The sequence below is a fragment of the Plutella xylostella genome, chromosome 15 (genome assembly GCF_932276165.1).
Source record: "Plutella xylostella chromosome 15, ilPluXylo3.1, whole genome shotgun sequence".
NCBI classification, from domain to species: Eukaryota; Metazoa; Arthropoda; class Insecta; order Lepidoptera; family Plutellidae; genus Plutella; species Plutella xylostella.
This window is the reverse complement of record NC_063995.1, coordinates 2,133,155-2,157,072: the sequence shown is the minus strand read 5'-3', so window position 1 is coordinate 2,157,072 and position 23,918 is coordinate 2,133,155. Positions and strand designations below refer to the sequence as shown.

General features: G+C 37.7%; 1 protein-coding gene across 2 annotated transcripts in view; it reads left to right on the top strand.

Moving 5' to 3' along the window:
- The first annotated feature begins 380 nt into the window (after positions 1-380).
- Positions 381-23,918, top strand: part of LOC119691208 — a 30,175-nt gene continuing 6,637 nt past the window's right edge. The window contains exons 1-2 of one of the 2 annotated variants that reach the window (XM_038108039.2): positions 381-777; positions 12,834-13,139. In XM_038108039.2, coding sequence (XP_037963967.2) covers positions 13,020-13,139 — 120 coding nt within the window. In that variant the 5' untranslated portion in view covers positions 381-777; positions 12,834-13,019. Of the gene's footprint in view, positions 778-12,833; positions 13,140-14,823; positions 14,846-23,918 lie in introns of those variants that run through there. The other variant, XM_038108040.2, reaches the window with a different exon arrangement.

Sequence of the window (23,918 nt, the reverse complement as noted above, 5' to 3'; positions counted from 1 at the left end):
ATAGGTACCAGAAGTAATGAAACTAGATCTGTGAATGAAACAAGTTAAGTAATTTCATGGTACATATACATACATACTATACTTACAATATACATTACCTATGTAGGTACTTAAGCATTATACTTGCCTTATTGTCATTATACCTAAATTATTATTTACTAAATAGTATGTAGGGTTCTAAGTAGAAATTTCCGACTCTTGTTTCTTTATTTCTACATCCTGCTACGGGGGTACTTCCAACTTGTCCCGCATAGAAACAATATTATGGTCTCACTACTCTAGTCTAGCCTATCCATATCCATTCATTCATCGGTGCATTCGTTCACTCAGTTTCAAAACTTTCAATATTCTCGTTCATTCGTTCAACGATCGCCATATTGTTTTTTGACGTAACGGTCGGCGGACGTGCGCTCGGCGGCGCTCGGGCAGTGACAGTCAAAATAACTATGAATACGAAACTTTCAAACAAAAATGTGCGTGAACAGTGCAAAGTTACTGAATACATAATCTTATTAGTGCCATAGTAACGAAATAATACAAATTCTTCACGGATTTACGTGCTGATAAAGACATCGGCGAAATGCATGCATTCCACCCAGACTGTTGAACTTCACGAAAGTTTTCTTGTTGTGTTTTGTTTTTAAATACCACTTCATTTTATTTAGAACATTAATTGCATAATATTTCTTTGAACTTTATAATATTGGTGATAACCTTCTCAACTTTTGGTTTTCAAAGTTCGCATACACGATCAAGAGGATTGCCACAACAATCAAGGTAAGGGGACTTTACTGTTTAATACACTTGTACTTGCTTAATATCTACTTACTTGTAAGAAAAATAATTATCAGGCTAGTACCTATGTATCTATGTAACCTACCCGACAAGGCTGTGCAACCCTTGACCTACCGGCCTACCGGATCCATGTGTAATGTTTCGGCTCGTAGTTATACCTAAGTAAATGAAAATACCTACTTACCAATTACCTACCCAGTCGTAAAGTCCTCCGAGTCCAATTTCCAAAATATCTTCACTCATCTATTCTATCTGAACGTCCACCATCCGTACCACCACCGCTGACTCTCGTCGCTCGCCTGTCAAACATCTGTCAAATCCATACAAGTTACGACAGACCTCACAGGAGGGTTCCTCCATGTAACCGACCTATATAGTATATCTCTATGTTTGACAAGGTTCCATTATCCAGGGCTACCTACCAACAAACAGTACTGAAGATCTTTTTATTCAGAACGTTATCTTATCGTCTTTTTTAAGCTAGTTATCAGGTGTGCAGTTTTGATAAGAGATCGTGATAAACATTTCTGCAGTCTTGCGACAGAGAAGTCAAGAACAAACGAGAATGATACCTTCGGTAGGTTATAATATACCAAGGTACCGTTTTCTCATAAAAACAACAGCCATAGTTCCTCAGTTCTTCTCATACAAAAATACAGTCATAATAAAGAAATTAAACAATTCTACGAACAATGGATTTTATAGCCCAAGTGCCCTTCAAATACAAGAATCCAATTAAAAACTTAAGAGCGAAGATTTATACCTCTGTTTTTACACTGGGATGAACAATTTATGTTTTGATGCCACACTTGGCTATTGGGGCGGGGCGCTTGGCGCTACGGTCTATCACCGCAAAGTCGCTAGATCAATCCTGTTAAAACCTTACAGCTACTGTAACACCACTGAAACAATATTAAGCAGCGCCGCTTGCCTGTTAAACATCCGTCAGATCCTCACAAGTTACGTCTGTTTAATTGCTAAAGTTCGGTGGTGGTAACCCCACAGCCCTATAGAGGTCCGCCAGGGTGACTCTGAGTCTAAGCCGGACCGGTTTGGCGTCGGAAGAGCGTCGCGATTTGAAAAAAGAATTCTTTATGGCCAGTGGCCGTTGGTGTTCGAGGTCGCAACCCAATTGGGACCAGTTGTTGTAACCTGCGCCGGCGACTCTTTGGAGTACCACTTTCTCCGTGACACGGCGAGACGTCCAGGAGGGTCACTCTATACTAACGAAATACAAGCTGTCGTGCAATCGGCTCGTTTAATAGAGAGAAAGATTCGTGGCTCCCGCAGCAGCGCACCGAAATGTAATTTTTCGTCATATAAATGTAGACTATATAGAGTGACCCCCCCAGTCACAGGCGTTTCACTGTCTCCAGTCGGTTGACGCAAGTACAAGTGTGAGCATGAGCACGAGCAGCATACTGGTTTTTTGCTTTGCTTCAAGATAACAACGTTTTTTTGGGTCCCATGTTTTCATCATCTTACTATACATTCAATATTCATTTTCGTTTCAATGCAACGATAGGAAGCAGCTGAGAAACCAATCAATCTAATTGAATTCTCAGCAGGTCTTCGCTACTTCTCATTAGATTGAAAGATACATTTCTTATTTAAATTAGTTGTATCTTCCTATCGATAGTAAAATGAGGTATAATAATGGCCACCTACCCGAATTTCGATCACGGTGGCCAATCTCATTGAATGCTAAAAATTAATTGCCTTCAGACGACGCGATGTAAGTTATTTTATGATTTATCAACTTTTATTATCGACTTATCACAAAAGACTTGTACGTAAGGGCTCTACCTGCATTCCTTTAAAAAAAATACCAGCAGCCATGCCACACGTTGAAAGAAAACTATTCAAAAACAATAAAAACGTAACGTACGAGTATGTAGATTTCGTTAAAATCAGTCTGAAAAAGAACGATCGATATAGGTAGTTTAACATATTTTTTTATGAACAAAATAAAGTTCATATCGTAACCTCTATTGGAATTGGAGCTCGAACCACTTTTTCTGTTTACTTATACTGTGTTAGATAAATAATAAACCTAGATACGTCTGTGTTGTAAACAGTATTTCAACAGTTTGTCACACTACATTGTGAGAGAATCATTAAAGTTAAAGTCTTGGTTTGATGAAAAGGTGTTAAATATCTGCCGCATTGAAAACTACTCTAGAATGAATTAAGCACTAACACCAGACCGGAAACCATTTCGACCATTGTTTGTGTTGAAATTCTGATAGAAGGTTGCATGGTGTGTGAACACAGGTATCTCACTTATCTCTCGAAAGGGTATATCTTTCTCGGAAATTTTAAGTGCAAGATTTCCCATTTCGCTTGCAATAAAAGCCGATAACCATCGCTGCGAAACAACCGCTACGCCAGTCCTTAAAAACAGCTAAATCAAGAATTTCATAACACATCCGGCTTTTATATGCAAAGCTAGTAAACGTTGCGTTCTTGCCGCAATGAAAGGATGGTTTCGTATTACAAACGCTTGTATTTCATTCAAGTATGCGAGGGGCCCTCGTCGTTTCGTTTACTTACTCGTATAATGAAGGCAAATGGTTGTTACTCGTGTAATTGTAGTTGCAATGCGAAATTGCACAGAGTATTAACCGCGATGCTCTCAAAACCATGATGCGAAGGGCCTTAGCAAATGCAATGTTCCGCTTCTCATCAACAGATATGTGCTACAGTAATTTAGCAAATGACAAGCGAGTTGGTACCGGGAGAGATTTCATATTCTATTTTGATCTCGCCGAGAACACCTTGAAGTGGAGAAAGTGGAAATACCTGGAACGTGAAAAGTGGAATATGGTGTCTCGTCTGTGACATTACCGAGAAAGGCAGTGGCGGAAAAAGCCTAGATACCTTGACGACAAACGTTGCCCTTAAATAACGCAGACATAACTGTATATAATATACATTACTTATTATTTATTTCAACCTATTCTATGTTTGGCGAACAACTGGTCCTCATTTGTTCAGGTGTGGTGATATGCTCTAATACTGTATCAGGAGGTCGCCACATTCTAAAATCCTTCGCTACAGCACGAGTGTATTCTTTCACACTCACCTACTTAACGATATATTAATGAACTAGCTGTTCCCGCGCGCTTCGCTTCGCCTTAAAAAGTTTTCCCGTGGGAATTCCGGGATAAAAAGTAGCCTATGTTCTTTCCCAGGGTCTATGCTGTATGTATATCAAATTTCATTCAAATCCGTTCAGTAGTTTTGGCGTGAAAGAGTAACAGACAGACAGACAGACAGACAGACAGACAGACACAGTTACTTTCGCATTTATAATATTAGTAAGGATTGAAAATAGCTATTTTGCTGGTCGATAACGCAGTTTTATAGTTACGTAAAATTAGCATGATACCGTGTAGGCAACGAAGGAATATTTGCAAGGCCAGCGATGCGAAAACGACTTCAGGAAACCAGAGTTATGCAACAAGCTATTTTAGCGCAACGATGCATTTTTGAAAATAAAATATTAATACCGCAGCATTCCGCCCCATTAAATTTTAACACTATTAAATATATTAGGTATTTACAGCAATGGTCTATAAGTATTTAATGAAGTAGTTAATGAAAGCTATAAATAGCATTAATCTTATAGCAATGTATAATTATGTGAATAAAACCCAAACCTATGCAGAGAAAGGCCTGAGAAAGTGGTACAAAAGACAAGCACAGTCGCGTACTCCCAAGAACGCATTGTTCACGCACATGCTCACAAAGTTTCGACATAGGAATGTGGTTGGTACATGTGTACTGTCGTACATATGCCAATTATTGGACCGCGCTTTACCAAAGTACTCCACTAACTCAGGGCCTGATCGATCACGATCTCGAATCTCGATTAAGTTGTGCAACAGAGTAACTTAGCTGCTAGGGCATGCAATACCGGAACTATTTTCAATACCGGTATTGAGTTCCGGTATTGCAACTCAATACCGGGATCCCGGTATTAATACCGGTATTAGATTTCCTTGTAATAAATGGCATATATTGTGATTAAAGGTCGTATAGGTCAAAATAAAACGAGAAAAAGCAGAAATTCAGTATTTTGTAATAGATTTTTACGAAAATTGAGTATTAGAGTTTAAATTTTACAATAAATTATTATTTTTACAGCCAGTGTCCATTTACGCATGGACAACAGTAGATATCAAACGGCCGAAAACTGCATCAAACGGTTGGAAACAAGTGCGCTTCCACAGTACATAGGAATACTATATCTTAATCGCTTTATTATAGCCTAAAAAAGTCCGATTCCGGTATTACTTCAATACCGGTATTAACTTTCAATACCGGTATTGAAAAAAGCGTGAATTTTGTCCCTAATACCGGTATTACGAATACCGGTATTACGGTATTGCATGCCCTATTAGCTGCCCGCTTTAGGTTGTTCAAGGATTCAACCTCCATTGTCAGGCAATGAGAGGCTTGATCATTGATCTCCATAAAAATGCCTCTGTGCTAGCTTGATGTTAACTTTAGGTACTTTTTAGAAGAATAGTTGAAGCTTTTCCGGAAACTTTTCCTCTCGATACTTCGATGTTACAAAATACTAACGTTCAGGCAAAAATGAATTCCCTTACAAACTAGACAGTCTTCATTTGTAAGGCTTCAGGTCAAAATATAAGTACGCAGATAAAGAAGGCCTTGGCACACCCTCATGCAGGCTATGTCGGTTGACTAGATCAGTAATCCTATTTGTTGATGCGTTGAGAAGCATACTAAATGCCGGTTTAACTTTTGACTCCGAAGCAGGTAGCGAAGAAAGGCATGTGTATCTACATTGTTTCATGTAGATGAAGGCATCTATTGTAAATAGATGCAGATAGATTTGTCTGGACAGTCAAAACTAAAAGCCTAAATAACAGAAAAAAAATATTTGTACTTTAAGTCGCGGGAATCTTTTGTTTTTTCTATAATTATGTTTAGGTAGGTATGACAATTGATAAAATATATAGCTTTCGTAATTGGCTTACTGCTCACCGTTGATCATCTGTGATTATGATAACTAATTGATTACTGTATCTTGCTTGATAAGAAATATAGCGTCACGATCTCGGCAAATGTTTGGCACATCTTTGCGTCACTCTTGCACAAATTAACGAATTGCGTGTTCGGTCGCGTGCGATATTTCTCCATTACGACACTTTGTGTCTTTAGACAATGGGAATGTGAAACAGAATAACATATTATTATAATATTTATAATAGTCGGTTGTCCAACAGTTTTCATTCGCGTATGCCGTGACGTTGAAGCAGCTGGGTAAATAGGGGTACTGCGCCGCGCATACAGACACCGAATTCCTTTATATGGATTCGTCATTGTCGTTGCGTTTTTTGTCTGTCTCCAAGCTGTTACTTTGTATTTAAGTATGTTTGTATAAGTAATTTTATATTTGTCGTCGTAATACTTTTCTTACCACTTATACCCCAAGTCTTAACTGGATTCTTACCTTTATAAATGCGTTTTTATCTAGATAAAAGAGACGTTATGAGTTATGATATGTTCAACAACGAATCATTACAACAGCTACCAAGTCAAATAGGCCTTTAAAGTCTAGACTAAAAACTAGACTCAACTAGCTCCTAGAATCTGTAACGAGCTGCTCGCATGCCTTATACTATTGAAATTCAGAAGCGGACCAGAATGGTACTGCCTTCCGATACTAAACCTAAATAACATGAAATAAAGACTACATGTGTGGAAAGACTTGATTTTAGCTCGATTCAAAACTCACCTTTGTCGTGTATGTAATAAGTGTAGATATCGTGGTTGGTCACTGGTCAGCCCGGGGTGCCCATCGTGTCTCGCTTATGGCGCAGGGACCATAAAAAGGCAACACAACGTCGGCGGTGGCGGCGGCGGTGGCGGCTGACCCGTATTCGCCTGCAGTGGACATCCGGTTTGCTTCAAACCGGCCCGTAAAGCAACAATAATAGATGCATTCCAATGATTTAATACTGCCAAGAGAAAACTAGGCTGTAATAACAATAATAACTTGAACGAAAGCACCAAGTCAAGTATTTTATGGAAAGTTCAAGTAAACTGACTCACTTTTTTACTTTCATGCTCATAACCTGGATTTTATACGACATGTTGAATGGGCGGCTAGTTTTATTTTCTACACATTTTTTACTTTGATTCTTAACCCATAATATTGTAAGTAAGTGTATGTTTATAAGCTATTTGTAAAGGTATATCTCCTTCATCCATTTCCTAGCCTTCATTTATGTAAATGAATATGACATTTTCAGAACGATATCACAAAAGCCGACATAAAAAGTGCGTTCTTGAATGAGACGAGCGAGTCCGATGAGAGTTGGACCATCGAAAATGTCGTCAAGCTTGTTTTGGCTCCAACATTAATTATTTATCGAAGCAACTAATTTTCCTTTAAACTATTCTAAACAATCAAATACTTGATTCAGGTAAGAATTATCAATTATTTGATCGCATTATAACATCATAACATATTTACTAACTTTTAACATACGAAAGATTAAAAAAAAGTATTTTGTTACTCCATCAATTTGGGGCTTCCCATTCTTAACATAAATCTATTCAATTTTGTCCTAAATACCACGATTTCGCGTGACAAACGCAACGCTTTGTACGCCAGACGAGTAAAAGTCACAACAAAAGAAGTTGGAGTTATGTGTGGAATGCCTAAAGTCATCCACCGGGTACTACCAGGTAGATTGCCCTATAGTACCTTGAGACAGGTTCGAAGTTTCTAAGGTGCACCGTGCAACTTTTTTGTGAACCCTCTTCAATTTGGAATTCTTTTCATTAAAAACTAATAGGCTCAAAACAAACAGAACATAACCACGGTATGACCAACATGAGAATTTAATGGTTTCCATTTAAATATTGGATTGGTTTCCTCAATTAGATTGCAATTCGGCCCACGGAATAATTTTTAGATAAAGACATTTAAGTAATAAACTTTGGTACAATCGTGATTTTGCTCTTAGCGTTCAAGGTTCAACCGACATTTTAATTTCATTTATCGGACCTTATCAAAATATATAGAAGGAAGTTGAGCAATATGCATCACTTTGTTCCGTTAAAACAATGCACCTACCTTACACTAATCTGAATCAAATCTAAAGTACTTTACTACTTTATTATCAAACATATCGTACCATAATTGCTTTTTGAATTATTGCTAACTTGAGATCTTAAGTGAAACTGGTCTAATCTACAGCCTTTTCTTACATCTAACCTTACAAGTTACTTAGTGCTCATTTATGAGTTATTCTCTGGTTGTCTGGCCGCGTGCCGCGCGTGACCTAGGCATTTCGCAGTTTTCTATTGTATACGTCTAGTACCAGCCGCCGCTGTGTTCGTCGTGATATGGCACCGAGTCTGCTTCACCACGTATGGGGATCGTGACGTGTCACACCAAGCATATAAATGATGTACCTACTTATTTGTTTAGACAGTAAAAAGAAGACAAAAATATTTTATATTGTAATACCGGTATCTTCTCTCTTCGGACCATCTTACCACCAAGATCTAAACACTGATGGTAAGTGGTGAGTTGACAAGTAAATCTTCCCATTTTATTTTTGATTCTGTTAAGTTACCAATAAACTGGAATGCAGTTATAAGTGTATACCTTGCAGATGAAAATTTACTGTGCTTTTACTACTATCTTGCATAGGTACCGCAGCGCCCTGAATCTTGAGCCCGCACACATCGTCCATTAAAGGTCAAGGCACAACCACCATGGCCGTATTCTACATATGTTCTACACGCTCTAATCTGTGTTCCAACAGTTAGCCCCAAAGCTACACGGTCATTAAAACTGTTCAGCTCGTAAACGTTATCGCTGTCGTGATAACAGTAGATGGTACCAGCGATAGGTAAAGGAGTGGCTACTGGCTCGCGGACCTGGGGGGTCACTTTATATGACGAAGAACTGAGTTTCGGAGCTGCTGCGTGAGCTCTGAGTCTATCTCGTATTAAACTTGTCGATTGCACGATAGCTCTCGTTCGTTCCTTTTTCGTCAGTATAGAGTAGCCCCCCTGGCCACTAAACAATACTGGCATGTGTAGGTGTGCGGATAAACATTTCTTATCAAGGCTACTGTACTGATCGAGTCCGCTTCTTATCACGGTACTGGATTATGTATTGGAAACTGATTTCTGTTTACCAAAAGCTTTGTTTGTGTTCGGGCATGGCGTAGGTGGATTACTGGTTCTATGGATTGATTTGTTTGAGTTGGTTGGTTGATTAATTATTGTGGTTCATGGTGTTTACTTCAACGATATATTTTTCTCTTCCTACTCGAACTTACCTATGTTAAATTTTACAAGTGCCCGATTCATTTTAATCGTTCCGCACAATTTAGAACTTTCTTTTCCCTCTTTAAAAGGCGATTCACTTAATAAATGAACACCGAAAGCAATCTCGCAATTCGATTTGGCCGCAAACCACGAACCAGTTTAATAAGTACAATTAATGTTTACGACCGAAAATTAGATACTGCTGGAGCTTGCAGGTTTTTTCAACTGATCGCACCTGACCTGACAGATCTGGTTGTATTGGTCAATGAACCATTTGGAGCTGAGCTTCGAGCCGGCGACAATAGACTCACGTAGTCAGACGCAACGGCGCTACGTCACGCTCCGACGAGGGAGCAAAAAAGAATACCAGCGAATTATATTGGAATGTTCAACAATTCCAAGATCATTGGTGAGAATAAAGCTAACCAGATGATTGGTATCATTTGGGTTTTCTATTACACCTTGTTGCGGTCTGATCGTGATCTTGAGGGAGCTAGAATGTACCTTTATTATTATATTTTATGTATTATCTACATTAGCGCGTGCTCGCTCCTAGCACGTCCGATACTTTGTTATGAGAAGCCTTTCTAGAAGGTATGTTAAGTTGTGTTAGTGCTTATCAGGTATGACGTTAAGTTTATTTTTAGCCCGTCTAGTTTACATTTACTTACGAAGTCATTTGCAACAACACTACCGTTAAAGTCTCCAGTAGTGTCTCCATCTGGTGTTGATTGCCGTTAGTTTCGACTTCAACTCGGTTTTCATTTAATTCAAATCTGCATGCGTGTTCTTCAGGCATTACCTGTTTATTCTAAGCGTGTACAACGCTTCATCAGATACGCTCTTTCGCTTCACAGTTGACTGCCTCGGTATGATACGTTGATAGATACAATTGCGAACCCCGGCAAGACAAAGTTCCATTTGTTTTTACATACTATTCACTGATGTTTTATATAATCAATAAAATCGATTAATGAATAAGTACTTGTTGTTATGAATGCTACTGGAAGTCATTGATGCAACCATAGTTCGCTCCATTGTTTAAAACATTATACATGTCAGCGTCAGCATATTCAAAGGCTTCAATACCACTTGCAATTTTTTTGGTACATTTACATCAATTACCAGAAAATGAAGTATGGATATCATTATTTACACTTCGGAAATTATGCAGTTTTCGGCTCATAAATATAATTGGGTGGTGGAAAAAATACGCGAATTCAGTGTTCCCAGCTCATTACAGATGCAGCGGTGTAAGAAACACAATTGGTACCGTATCGGTAGTCGGTCAGTGGCGCACGCATCCCACTTCCTGCGTCGCAACGCTTTGCTAATCACTAATCATACATTGAAAATCATTTGCGTGCTTGCTCTTTTTCCTGAAAGAAAATGTAGACATTACCATACTTATAGTTGGGACGGATGTTGAGGCTGGCAGTCGCGAGTGGCAGGGAGGAGAATGCGGATCCTTCGCCGGATCCGCCGGAGTTTTTGTGTGTGCTTTTAAAAGTTAGTGAGTGTTTCGGCGGATTTTAGAAATACCGCGGTGTAGTGTGTGAGTTGAGTGTTTGTTTTATCATCCGGTTCAAGTTCTGGTAAGATATGACTATTTGGAATGGTGCGGAATATAAGGTACCTGTCAATAAATATAACAATATTTTCTTTCGGGGAAAAAAAATACCAGGGTGATCCGATGTATCGTCATCATTATTTATAACTTCTTCAGTCGCAGTAAAATAGAAAGTACTTACCTAATTCTTGTAGTCAAAGAAGAGAAAATAGAAGCTCACTTTAATTACAGTGCACTGTCCCAAAGAAAAATGAGGCAACTATGTCTACGCCATTATACACTAATGTAACTCTATGAATGACGTTGAAATTTGCATTCGCACCGTGCTTTCTAAAACCAAATTAGATTCCTACTATTATACTCGATCAATTTTAATTACTTTCTTTCGGTCGCCAGTTATCTGCTTCGCACTACTCGATTGAACCAAAAAGGCCAACTAGACCAATTCTTGAATTTATCGATTTCTCAATAGGTCAATGACTGTATTTCGTGATCAACTTTCCAACATTAAGATATCCAATTGAAACGATTAAGGGCGTTTGTTTCTTAAGTACCATTTATTGTTTACGCAATTTCGCGGTTTTCTCATACGGCCGTATCTGTGTTCTTTGTTGTAAACGACTCGTACTTTCGTTCCCAGCTTGAAGTGAAGGACAACATGTAATTTTTACGTTCACTGCCCGCATGACATATTGTTTAGCGTCTCGCCCTTGCCTATGCAATACGTCATTAGTTTACCGAGTAGTACTCTGACTTTTAAATGGGTTACGTCATTTGGGTTGTAGGCTCGAAGACCCTCGTCTTTGTTATTAAATGTCACAAGATCCTTTACAAACGACTGCTCCGAGATAAGGTTAAACACCGTGTTTACACTCGACACGACAACAGTCGAGATCTTGATAAAGTTATTTTCAGTTTTGGTTTAACACCATTTACTAACTGCATATATTATTTTTAAGTTTCATAGATTGGTATGATGTTTTAAATTATATCACGCCGCTGGTCCAAAACCACATTCTATAGTTGTTCTTGTTTATTTTCTCACAACGCATCTTCGTCGTCAAGACGAGCGTTGTTGGGTAACCGTGGTCATCGGCCGGCGTCCACTTATTCGCATTCCCAAGACTGTTGCGTAACTGTTGTTGCTATCGGACAGCAGTTCGGAATACGTGCACAACCCACCTCGGAGTGCCGGCCTGACTCACTACGCAAACGGTAATAATAATCTTCTTGCAGTAACAACTTTAATCAACACGGAATTATGGCCATTCTCACTTGGTTCGGCTCGCATGCAAAGGTTAGAGTCTGGTCGTTTGCTGAAAAAACTGCTTAGAGCGGATTCAGGAAAATATAGGCTTTCGAACAGCGGCAGTAGAGGATATTATGCATTGCCTTAATACTTCAGTTAGTTTGACAAGATAGCAAGGTAAATAAACCGCAAAAGTGCGAAATGCGCCACACAATAATGGATTGACCACACATTTTTTGTTGCAGTTGGTTCTATGAGATATACGACTCTTATTTATTTTGAGATAACGCGATATAATCTGCTCTAGGAACATTACGCAAGTCTACTTGTAAGAATAATCTTGTTATTGACTTTATCAGGCATCACAAAAACACAAGATACGAGTACACCAGAGTTGATGTCGACATGTCCCCTGATTGATAGGCGTTATGATATGATACTCTAGAAAATTCACCACTCCGTTCTCTCCATTTAGTTATCTTTTATCGTCATCATCATCATTATTAAATGGATTCATATAGCCTCGTATCAAGAAAATCGATCTGTTAGTCCTTGTTATAGTTTCATCACCACCAACTCCATTTTAAAGTAGATCAATGCAGTTGTTTCGAAAATTAAATCGATGTCGTCTTTGCGCAAATTGTTCTTTCTTCACACTCATATTACTTCTGAATGGCGTCTTATTCTGTATTCTGTTAATTAGCAATAACAACCAAATGATCCTTACCGAATCGGCAAACGACATTTTGACATGTAACACGCAATTTGATGAGATCACTCGGTTACGTTATACAATGTGTTGTAGTGTATACCGTCATCAAGTCATCATCTAATATTGTAACGATGCCATCACTACATAACATGTATCTCAATTATTTTTTGTTGTTGTTGCAGGCTATAGCAGTTGGTATACGACGACTCGTCCTTACCGCAGCAGCTGACTTTGAAAACGCGCTATCACTTGCGAAGACGTCACTCAGGCGACGAATGTGCGGCATTTGTGTGATGTGCAGGCCACATCCCACAGAAGTGCTGGCCGTCACCTGATTGGCCGACAGTGGCGTGTGCTGATTGGCCGACATGAAGTTCTCGACGGGCTCCAGCTCCAGCTCTCTCGCCAGCGACTCGCTGTCGAGGAAGTCCACGCTGTGCATCTACACGGAGATCGATGCGCCGGCGCCGCCGCCGCCGTGCGAAAGGGTATGTATTGAATGTAACCATAAGGAGTTTGGCGACTAGCAATCACAAAAATAGGTCACTTGTCGATTCGCAGTTCGATTCGATCGCTTGCATGGAAAGGGTAGACTACAGTAGGTATAATAAACCCATACGTTTGTTGGTTTCGAATCGAACCTTCGAATCGGTTGTCTCACTACTCTGATTCTTGCAACCCATGTGAATATCATCCATCCATACTTAATATTTTTCTTGTCAATAAGTATTTCTATATGAAGTTATTATTAAAATAAAATATTAAGTACTTATTTTTTAACTAATTTTTCTAACTAAGTATTTCTCACAAACATTACTTTGAACATATACATCAAATGATATATCAAACATTGAAAATCAAAAATGAGATGAGTAGTACATAACAACCAAGCTACCGTAACCACAATCGACACATTAGCACAAGCATAAAAAATATTGATGTGTACAATAGACACATGAATGGTGTCAAAAATGAAATTTTAATAACTAAATACAAGACATTAATTGCCCAATTGATCATAAACAATACCGTAAAAATGTCTGCGCATACGCACGTCCGGGTCCAAGAGAGTTGGGAGCATGAGAGAAAGTAGCATGCGCATGTCATCTACGCGAGCTTTGCACAACACCCCGGCAATACATGCGTCTCCCGTGCTACTCTCGCCCATATTCCTTCATTATACAAGGGTGTTATTACCATGAATACTGCACCAGGTGGCAATACCTGCAACACCTTTGGTTTGTTATTCTCCTTATGCGAATAAGTAGTCCATATTGAAGATTAAATATTCAGTAAATTAAGAGAATTGTTATTTAAATGGTAATCTGCTCGGCCTTTGGCCTTGCCGTTTTTACCAATCTATAAGTTGGAGCTAAAATGCTTCGATTATGCCAAATATGCGAAGATATTTCGCAAAATATTTTTTAACGTCGTCAAATAAAGTTGCCTACTTTTATGTTATTCTTGAAAGTCAGGCAGAAAAACAAGAGTCATATTACTGCAAAATTAACTGATTCAATATTTTTACTTTGTTGTTTGAAGATATCCGATTGTCGTGCTGAGGTTTATCGAACAATAAACAACTAATATTGTTTTTTTTAGTAAATTGACCAAAATTTCAATAAGTATCAAATAATAAGTAGTATTGAAGCATAACTAATTCCCATGACAAGGACTAAGAACATGGCTAATTGTGACTAAGGAATGCGATGCGAAATTGTGGACAAAAGATTTTTTGTAGACAAATTTAAAAGACCATTCATGTTCAATCGATGTGTTTGTTCATAATTAGTGAATCTGCATAAAATACATACATTCAGCTATGCATGCATCATATGTTTTTGAGTCTCCCAATGTCTTAAATACTCTGAAACAAGATAAGGTAACAATTATTTAAAATATATATTAGATAATATATAATATTTACATAATTCATTATATTTTACATACATGGATCACAAGATAATGTCCTGTTCCTGGCTACCTAGTTACATAATGTGAACTGGCGAGTAGGTAATTAATTAATACATTTGGCTATTAAAACAAATGAGATTCGCCAATTTCACTACTGGCATCAGTAATAAATCCTAAAGCCTGGATCTGATCTGTCTAGTATGCTACCTACATATTTATTAACTAATTTTTTATTTTATTTTTTGCCACATTCTGCAGGAGGATCTTTAAGGAGTATTAAGTAAGCAAATGTTAACATTTTGAACGTTGTTTGAAAGTTGAATGTATTGATTGAGTGACAGAATTATCTTATTGACAGACCTTTCAATGTTGATGTAAGTAGTTGATAAGCAAAATGTATAAATATGTTTGCTTTCGCTCACGATTGTAGTGTAGGTGTAGTGTAGACTACAGTAAAGTTGCCTATGGATATGGATCTACTGAACTGAGAACTACAACTAATACACTCACGATCACGAGCAATGAAAACTATCCAGTGACAACAGCACCAAATTATTTACTCCTAAACGGAAAAGACTAGCTTAATGTCGTTTCAATATTGAAGTACATTATTTAATAGGGTATCAGAATATTACCAACTAAACTTTGGGTCATTTGGTATCTAGATTTAGTAAGTGGAACATTTTAATAGCTTGTGAGTGTAGTACAATGTTTAAACTAAGAATTCGTGTACTTTCATTGTATGTATATGGGTACACGTCTAATTGTATAATCCCACAAGCACCGTTGTATATCACCTTTACTTTTCTCTTTCTCCCATTGTTCTAAGACGATTAATAAATTAAAAAACAATCGTTCTTGTAATTAACTTTTACCAGTTAGTTTAAGCCGATGAAAGTTATAGTACCGGTAATGGATCGGCTATATTACTGCTAATGGATTGTTATGACAATTTTGAAAGTTTGACTGGTGATTTATTAGTTTTTGGCAATGAGAGATTGTCCGGCGGAAGTGTGGTAACAGTGCCATAATCTGAATAGACTATATCAAAATCACCAACAGGTTTTATTAGAATAATGTGTCGACGATATGAAATCTGGAACCTCAGGCGAAAAGCAAAACTGTTTTAATATCGATAATTATTACTCGTAACTTTTTTAAGGCATATCTTCATCTACTGGCTATAACCATCCATGATGAACTTGAAATTTGACGAGCTAGTCAAGTCGATCTCGCTTTTCCAGTTTTTGTACTCAATATTTCCTGCTAAGACTTCTACTTTGAGTTCTCTAACATAGTATATAATTACATTAAAATCAGTTTAGGTACCTATTTGCTTCCAATCCTCTCTTATTTTTTGTTTATCGGTTCGATTGAATAAAAATAATTAAAAGTTAATTAAACGATACTTTTACACAGTATTCATTATTCTATCTGTGAGAGGAGTGGTTATTGTTTATCTAATAACGCTAATGTGGAATTATTAAAAAAAAAGCCTGCGATACTTTCCATTAACACTGGGGCTTGTTTTCATCTTTTCAGCGTGCAGTCGGGTTTTTTGTTTGTTTATAATTTAATAAGTCGGCATTCTATGATATTTCAGTAATTTCTGTCTATGACAGAGGGGGGACTATGTAGGTAGTTTATTTTCAAGTCCAACATTACCATCATCATAATAATATAACTAGTTTAAAATCCAATTACAGTGTAGTATTTCGTCACGCCCGCGACCTCCTCGTCGTTCCGCTTGCTTATCAGACTGTAGGTTTGCGCTCTTTAGCTCACCGAATAACTACACAATGGAGGGTATTAGGTACACCAGAGGGGTTACCACCGCCGAACATTAGAAGTCTATTATCGCGAACTGGTTTTGACCACGATTTTCGGATTGAAATTATATTGAATTTGATAGTACTCAATGACTTCGTTTTGACTTCGCGATAGCACCCCGGTCTAGAACCCCCGGCTTCCGAAAGTGTTGAACCACTTTGCTTACCTACCTATTTAAACACCAGCGCGGTGTCCTTGGCTGTGGCCAAGGGCGCTGCAATAGCTGAGTGGACGCCTTTTTGGCGGACAGCAAATTTATACGTAACTTCTGTATTATGGTGTATAATTATCTTTCTTTCTTTCTTTCTTTCTATTTTATATTTTTTTATGATATATATTTACAAATAAAGGATGTAGGTAAGTTCCGCGGCGATTTGATACGATAACCGCAACAACGCCTCTCGTGCGGTTTTAAACCAACTTAGGTAACACCGTGTCTTGTCTGGCACCCGTATTGTATTCCTATTGTTCTACGCTTGTGGTAGTTCTACTCAAGACTCAAGAGCGGTACTTGGAAATCATGTATCTATTGATTTATCGATTGTCTCGCTTATCTTGCGGTTTATCCGGTTTTTTATCGATAATGAACGGTGGGAATGTTCGTTTAGCGACGACAAATGGATAGCTTGTTTGTTTGTTGAATAATTTATTGGGAAACGAGTTACGCACTTCCAGTAGCAGCGGTTTTTTACGTCATATCACAATTTTTTTAAATGTTAACTGCAAGCGATAACAAAAATCTAGATCTGCTGTTCGTTTATTTCCATTCGAGAACGTAACAGGCAATAATTGAACTCACTATCGCTGGCCAATTTACGTAAACGATCCTCGTCTTGTGATCACCAACTTTACAAAACTGCACCTGGCGTTTTTAACACGAATGGTCGCATTCCTTTGTAATCTCTAACTTCTATCCTGCAATTGGATTATTATTTTAATAAGGTTTTCAGCTCTGTAATAACAGACTAGGTACGTGGCGCGGTCGTCCTTCTCAGCTCGTGCAAAAATGCACGACTTGAATTAAATCTAGCGAACAGCTGTGCAGCTTTGCAGTTTAATGCCGGTGATAATCTCTTTAGATCTTAATTATCACGCGTAACCTTCACTCGAATTTATTTAACATTGTTGTTATGATAATCTTATTTTAAATTTTAAATGTCTATTGTGTCCGAAATAAGTGTCGAGAGCAAATTCAGATGATGTCATCTGTTCCTCAATTATTTGATTTGAATAGCCTTTTTTTGTTTTTTTTTCTTCTGAATAAGGGTAGATCTCACCTTGCTTGTTATTTTAAGACAAATGAAGTCTGCACTTATACCGGCGTGTATTTCTTTTTGTCTCAGCACCGTTATTGTTTGTTGTTACGTGACCTTTGCAAGTATTTTCTCCGAGCATGTTAGTTGTATCAGAACTTTCATCAGATTCCTCTTGCAGAGGAAAGTCTCCGACAGTTCTGCGAAGCGATGGAACGAGCTCGTGACGGTTACCCATGAGCATGTAACTCGTGTCGCGCTTTCGATGTTTGAATAATTTGACAGTCGGAGATATGGTCCCGTTCGTTCGCTGTGTACAGATGCTCAGTGGGAGTTTTGTTTGCACTGGTATTGTGCTTTGTGGTTATGTAATGAAAGTTGAACCATAGTTTTGAATTTACAAGCTAATATAACAGGAGGTCTGGTGCAACGAACTTTACCGCAAAACATTCGAAAATACCAATACAAAATTACTAATAGCGTTCCTTATTCAAATAAGGCGGCATGTTCGCCGCCTAATAAAACCATAGACAAGTCCACAGTCGTTACTTCCGGTACAGTGTTGCCAGTGTCATGTAAAGAGTGTTATCGAAGTACCCTCATTGCGGCAGAAACAGCATTCCGATACATGTGCGGGCCTTTCCGGTACAATGGCTAAGGAAATGCGGCGCGGGCAAATGTTGTAAGATGTTCCTTTACGGACAACGACATTTACATATAATGTATTGGATGTAACGTTTCTTTAATACAAGATGCAGATAAGACCATCTTGTTTCATGGTACTTTATTTCTACTTGTGTTGATAATGATAATACTGATTGCCAATAATGTTTGTTTTAAAGTTTAACGTTTATAATACACAAACCCAAAACCTCTTACGACACCAATGCATGCAACTTACTGTCCAAAGTACAACACATGCCCTGATGATCAGTTGGACTTTGACAAGTACATTTTATTGCAATGCGACAAAAATACAAAACAGAGACATGCATTTTTTATGCTGACCACTCCTTGATCTTGAAAATTACTTGCTCTTTACAAAACCGCACGGACTTTGAACTCGGAGACACATATTTCATATACTATAGTTACTTTTATATGCATGGATAAACAGAAATGGCCTAATGACTTCATTACTACAACCTACTGTTTAACTTTATGTAAATCTGCCATTTTCCGGTCTAGAAACTTTGAATTTAAACACTGTAATACCAGATACTTCGCACTACATACTACTAAGTACCTACTTATGTAGTTAGTTAACAACTTAAAAGTGAGTAAGTATATCGGTATTTATTTCGTTCTTTAGAGATTTTTCTATATTGTTCTTCTTCTTAGCATTATCGTTCATGTTACGTCAATTTATATTGTCTGTTTTTACATTCCTATAAAGTTTCAGACTTCATTTTTTATCATGCGTTAAATTTTGGTCAGAAACTGTAATTTGTATTGGCAGATTGATACATCAGCATCATCGTCTTGGCATTGAATTTTGTAGTTTTCGCAATACGCTGGTCGTCGCCATGCTCTTTGGTGCAATATAGTTTTACGCAAAGACATAATTCCAAGTAGGTAGTTACATATTCGCAATGTAACATTCATTTACTAGATACAATAGGTTGGTTGAAGTAGCTTGGTACCGATGTTTGTTTCAACATTTTCTGTAAAAACCGTTGAAATACTAGTTAGGCTCTTCATGAATCATAAGTGCTTATTCAATATCGGATGCCAATGTTTTTTTTCATTCTTCACCCTCTACCATCAATGTGTTTTTTATTTATTAACTGTATACTATTATTTTTAGAGTCACAGTATGGTAGAGACGAGTTAGGGTGCTTAAATAGAGAATCGGGTTCCCTGTATCTACCTGTACCGGTAACCTGATTATTCGAAAGAGCTCAATGACGGATTTAAAAATCCGGGAAATGCTCCATTGAGCGCTTTCGCATAATCAGGTTACCGGTACCGGTAGATACAGGGAACTGGATTCTCTATGTAAGCACCCTGGTTACACAAAATGTCATGATAACTTCAAATATGCGTAAACGGCTATTTAGCAAACAGAATAAGAATCTTGTTCAGTTCAAGACGGTGCTTAAATTAAACGAACACAAGTGCTATCCCTTTCATCAATCAACCCTTATCTTTTATTTTGTCATCAACATGAGACCGTTACACTTCGTCAGTACCTTCATAAATACTTAGCTCATGACTTGCAATTTCCCATGTGTAATAGAATAGAACTGAGCACTAATAGAGCTGGCTGCCGGAGGGTTGCGCACGCGCGCCTCCTGACCTTTTATTTTTTGCGAGCTCCGCGCATGCGCCGCGCCAAGCTGCCAGGATTTTAATTAAAATTCCAACGAACCATGCGCAACGGCGGGAAACGGAATATTCTAAATTCAAACCTTCTTTTTTGTTTTCTTTCTCACTGCGTGCAATAGAATGCTGACTATCTGTTACGATTTCGCTATCATTGGAACGTTCTAGATTTGAAATGTCACCTGCAGGTCTAATTCTATTATTCCACCCACGGACTTGGATATGTTTTACCACAAGGAAAAGTAGGTGCATTATAAAATATCTAAATGAGAATACTTACCCTGAATACCGCAGCCTGGCATTAGTGAGGTGAAACACAGCCATCTTCAATGATTACGATGTTACTCAATACCGGTGTCAGAGTGGATAAAAATAATATGCCTTACGTAAGCATAATTCACTGCAATAAGATGGGCAGGGCGATTCTGAATTCTGATGTTTTACCGATCAAAATACTTGCAGTCTATCTGCGATATTGACAGTTTCACACCTGAGAAAGTAAAGTTTGTTTCGCCAACATGGAAAAATGTAGGTAAGTATAAATAGTGATGGCGATTCAGAAGGCAGAAATACTAATTTTAACGCTGTCAAACTAAAAAATTTGCTAGCGTAAAATGACATTTACAGAAACAGTCATAGAGTCGAATTTTAAACAAAGAAATTAAGGTTTTGACAGCTTTAAATTTAAAATTTCTGCCTTCAGAATCGACATCAATGACCATAATAAATTTAACCTCTAGAAGTAAAATTGTCGCCACTGCTAAGAAATTATTTAAGAGATGCAGAATAGAGCTGTGTAACGAAACTATATCGATTATAATAACATTATTCTATAATAATATTGTGTCTCCTGCTGGGACTGCTACATAATCGTCTATGATGATGAACGAATTTGGTCTTTATTGGACTTATCTGTGAACTTCAAAAGTGGATCAATATGTCTAATGCTGTTGCTGTTGATAAATTTTGAGATTATACTAATATAATTTAATTATTATCATAGTTACTTAGTTAACCAATACAATAGAGCTGTCTACTATGTAAATTAGGATTCCTCATAAATATTAGACATACTAGTACATAGAACATCGCGGACTCGGGTACTAGTAGTAAGAGAGTCGTTGACCTGTCAATATTATAATGTAAACTTGATAACTACTTAGCATTAGAAATTAGGTCAATATCATTATAGTTAATGACTTTCAATGCAAAATCGTGACTCATTCTAAATGTATCTCGACATTAAATATAGTAGGTTCCCTTGAGTTCACACTTAGTAGCTTTTTCATCCGGCATCGGCATCGCCGATTACGCTGATAAATCATATACAGGTATAGGCCGTATATAGGTAGACAAATACCAATTTAAACTTTAATGATATCGAACATCATCCACAGGTTGTCTCTGCAATGTTTCTTCACGGTTATGAAATTCTACAATTAAATCAAAAACAAATAACCTTTACTTACCTATTTTATGGTAAATTCTAAAATTTTATCTAAAATCGTACACGTGAACGGCTCCAAGACGGCTTCATTACCTATACATTATAAGCATGACATTACATTTTATAATCGCATAGACACCAAGGCACTCGATTACCCAATGAACCAATGATTTTTTGCGCGAGCGCCGAAGAAAGTAGTCGGTGCTCACGAAAACGATCAGCTGATGTGTATTGATAAAGTGAAATTACGCGCCACTTTCGCTTTCGCCATTTTGTATAAGTTTTGGCGTAAATAATAATAATGTAGCATGTAAAACCATGCTCTTTAGAGCTTCATGCTTTACGCCTTGTATGGAGATGCGGATTTTTGGATGGTAAATTGCATTCATCGCTCTTTGGAAGTGCGAATTGCGAAATGCGGATCCGATAGTTGTTGTTATGTGATAATTTTATTTATTTATTTATTTATTATTTAATTCTTATATGTGTTTACTGTGCTTCAGTAACAAATTGTAGAGAATTCTGAATTGATATTAAGTGCGGTGATATGTCCCTGATCAAATTTTATTTGCCTATAAATCGGTAGCATATTTGATCATTTATTTCCTAATGCCGTTATATCGACTTTAGATGCTTTGATACTTGTCTGGGAAAGTTCTATTTTCCTTTTTGATGCAATTGAACCTAGATCTCTGATCTCTGCTGCATAAGCAGATCATGCAGCCTGTCAATTCCTTCCCTAGTGATGTGTCTTGGTTGCGCAGGCTCATTCCACATGTGCCGAGACAAGGCTCATTATGTACAATACAATAGACAGTAGACCGGTCTACTCCGTCCACTGGCTGCAAGGTCGACAGTCGGTAGACAATACGACCTTAATGAGAGAGTTATTGACATTGATTTAGGTGTGTCTAAGCTTGTTTTGTTGATTCAAGTACGGTGCGTAATGCCTTTGTGGTTCCTGAGTTCCTGGTACTGGTATTGTAGTGTGGTATGTGTCGATAGGTAACTTATGTGTATCGAGTCACATCTACGCATAGCTACCTAAATTATATTTTAACTTTAGATCGAACTATTCTTACAATTATGTATTTAGATAATTTAGATAACACTTAATCATCCTTATTATTGTGTACCTAAATATGGAGAAGTTCAATTGCTAAGCTATCAGCATTCAGCACCTGAATGGTTTACATTTAATTTGAAGCCTAAGTGATCTGTCTTTGTTTGTTATGACTGGCTTCTGCAGAAATAACTTACTCTACTATGTAGTTACTAAATTAACATAATCGCGATTAATTAAAAAGTATTAAATGAAATGCATTAGGCACGGCACACCTTTTATGAATATTCTCTTATGTGTTTATTGAAATACCTGAGTTTGTTTATATGAAGAAAGAACAACGACCTTGCTCTCAAAATTTCGCTCCATGACACCGTGCCCTTGTGAAGCAAGAATATTCGTCTACTTTTCCGTTTTCACTTAGGTAGTTCACGAAAAGCTGGTTTTAAAGATTTGCTGTTCTGTCAATAAGAACCTCAGTAGCTATCCTTATTCCCACAAAATTATTTGTATTCTTACCGTACTTAGGCCTCATCCTTAGAACTCACAGCACAAAGTGTATTGTATATGATAAAGTCGAAATTTATTCCATTACCTACCATACCGTTACCATATCCTACGGTTAAGAACTTTTGTGGCGTTACGGAAAATGGGGACGAGAAACTTGAGTGTCAATTTATATTTTCTAAATAAGTGCGTAGTGGGCACCCTGATTCTCAAGTGTTTTGACAGACCACTTTCTTCTTCACCACATGGCGATGACTATTCGCCAGTCATTCCGCGAGGTTATTCTCACTGACCGACTAAATAGACTGATTCTCAAGTGGCATCTACTTTCACTGGCGCCACATGTGCCTGTTACAAATCATTTGTTTTAATTGTTGTTGTGGACAATGTCTTCCGTTTTGTATGGGTGTCGTTTTTTTTTTTTTTACTTTCGCGGAAAAAGAGGGGTGTTATAAGTTTGACGTGTGTGTGTGTGTGTGTGTGTGTGTGTGTGTTTGTCTATCTCTCTGAAATAGCGCAGCTCTCAGAGGCTCAACCAATTTACATTTAGATATTTCCGGATCAAAGATAATGTTTCCCCCGAATGTTCACAGCTATATTTTATCAAAATCTAGGGGTTTTTTTACGTTGGTTTGCCTTTCATTCCATCCGTTCGTCCTTGCAAATAGGCGAGGCGCGCATTAAATTTATAATAACATTTTTCAAGGGATTAAAAACATAATTCACGACGTTGGCCCTGCAATTGCGACAAGAAACACAAATTAGTAATTATGATTCATCAGGTCATCACGCCACAACTCAATTTTCAACACGATTTTCCCTTCGTGACTTCGCTCGTTATTTACGATCTATGATTTAGGCAAGTTTAATAGTTATGCCAGTTATTGTGGAACAATAGGGAAAGCTAACAAGCTTTTGAAAGAAGTTC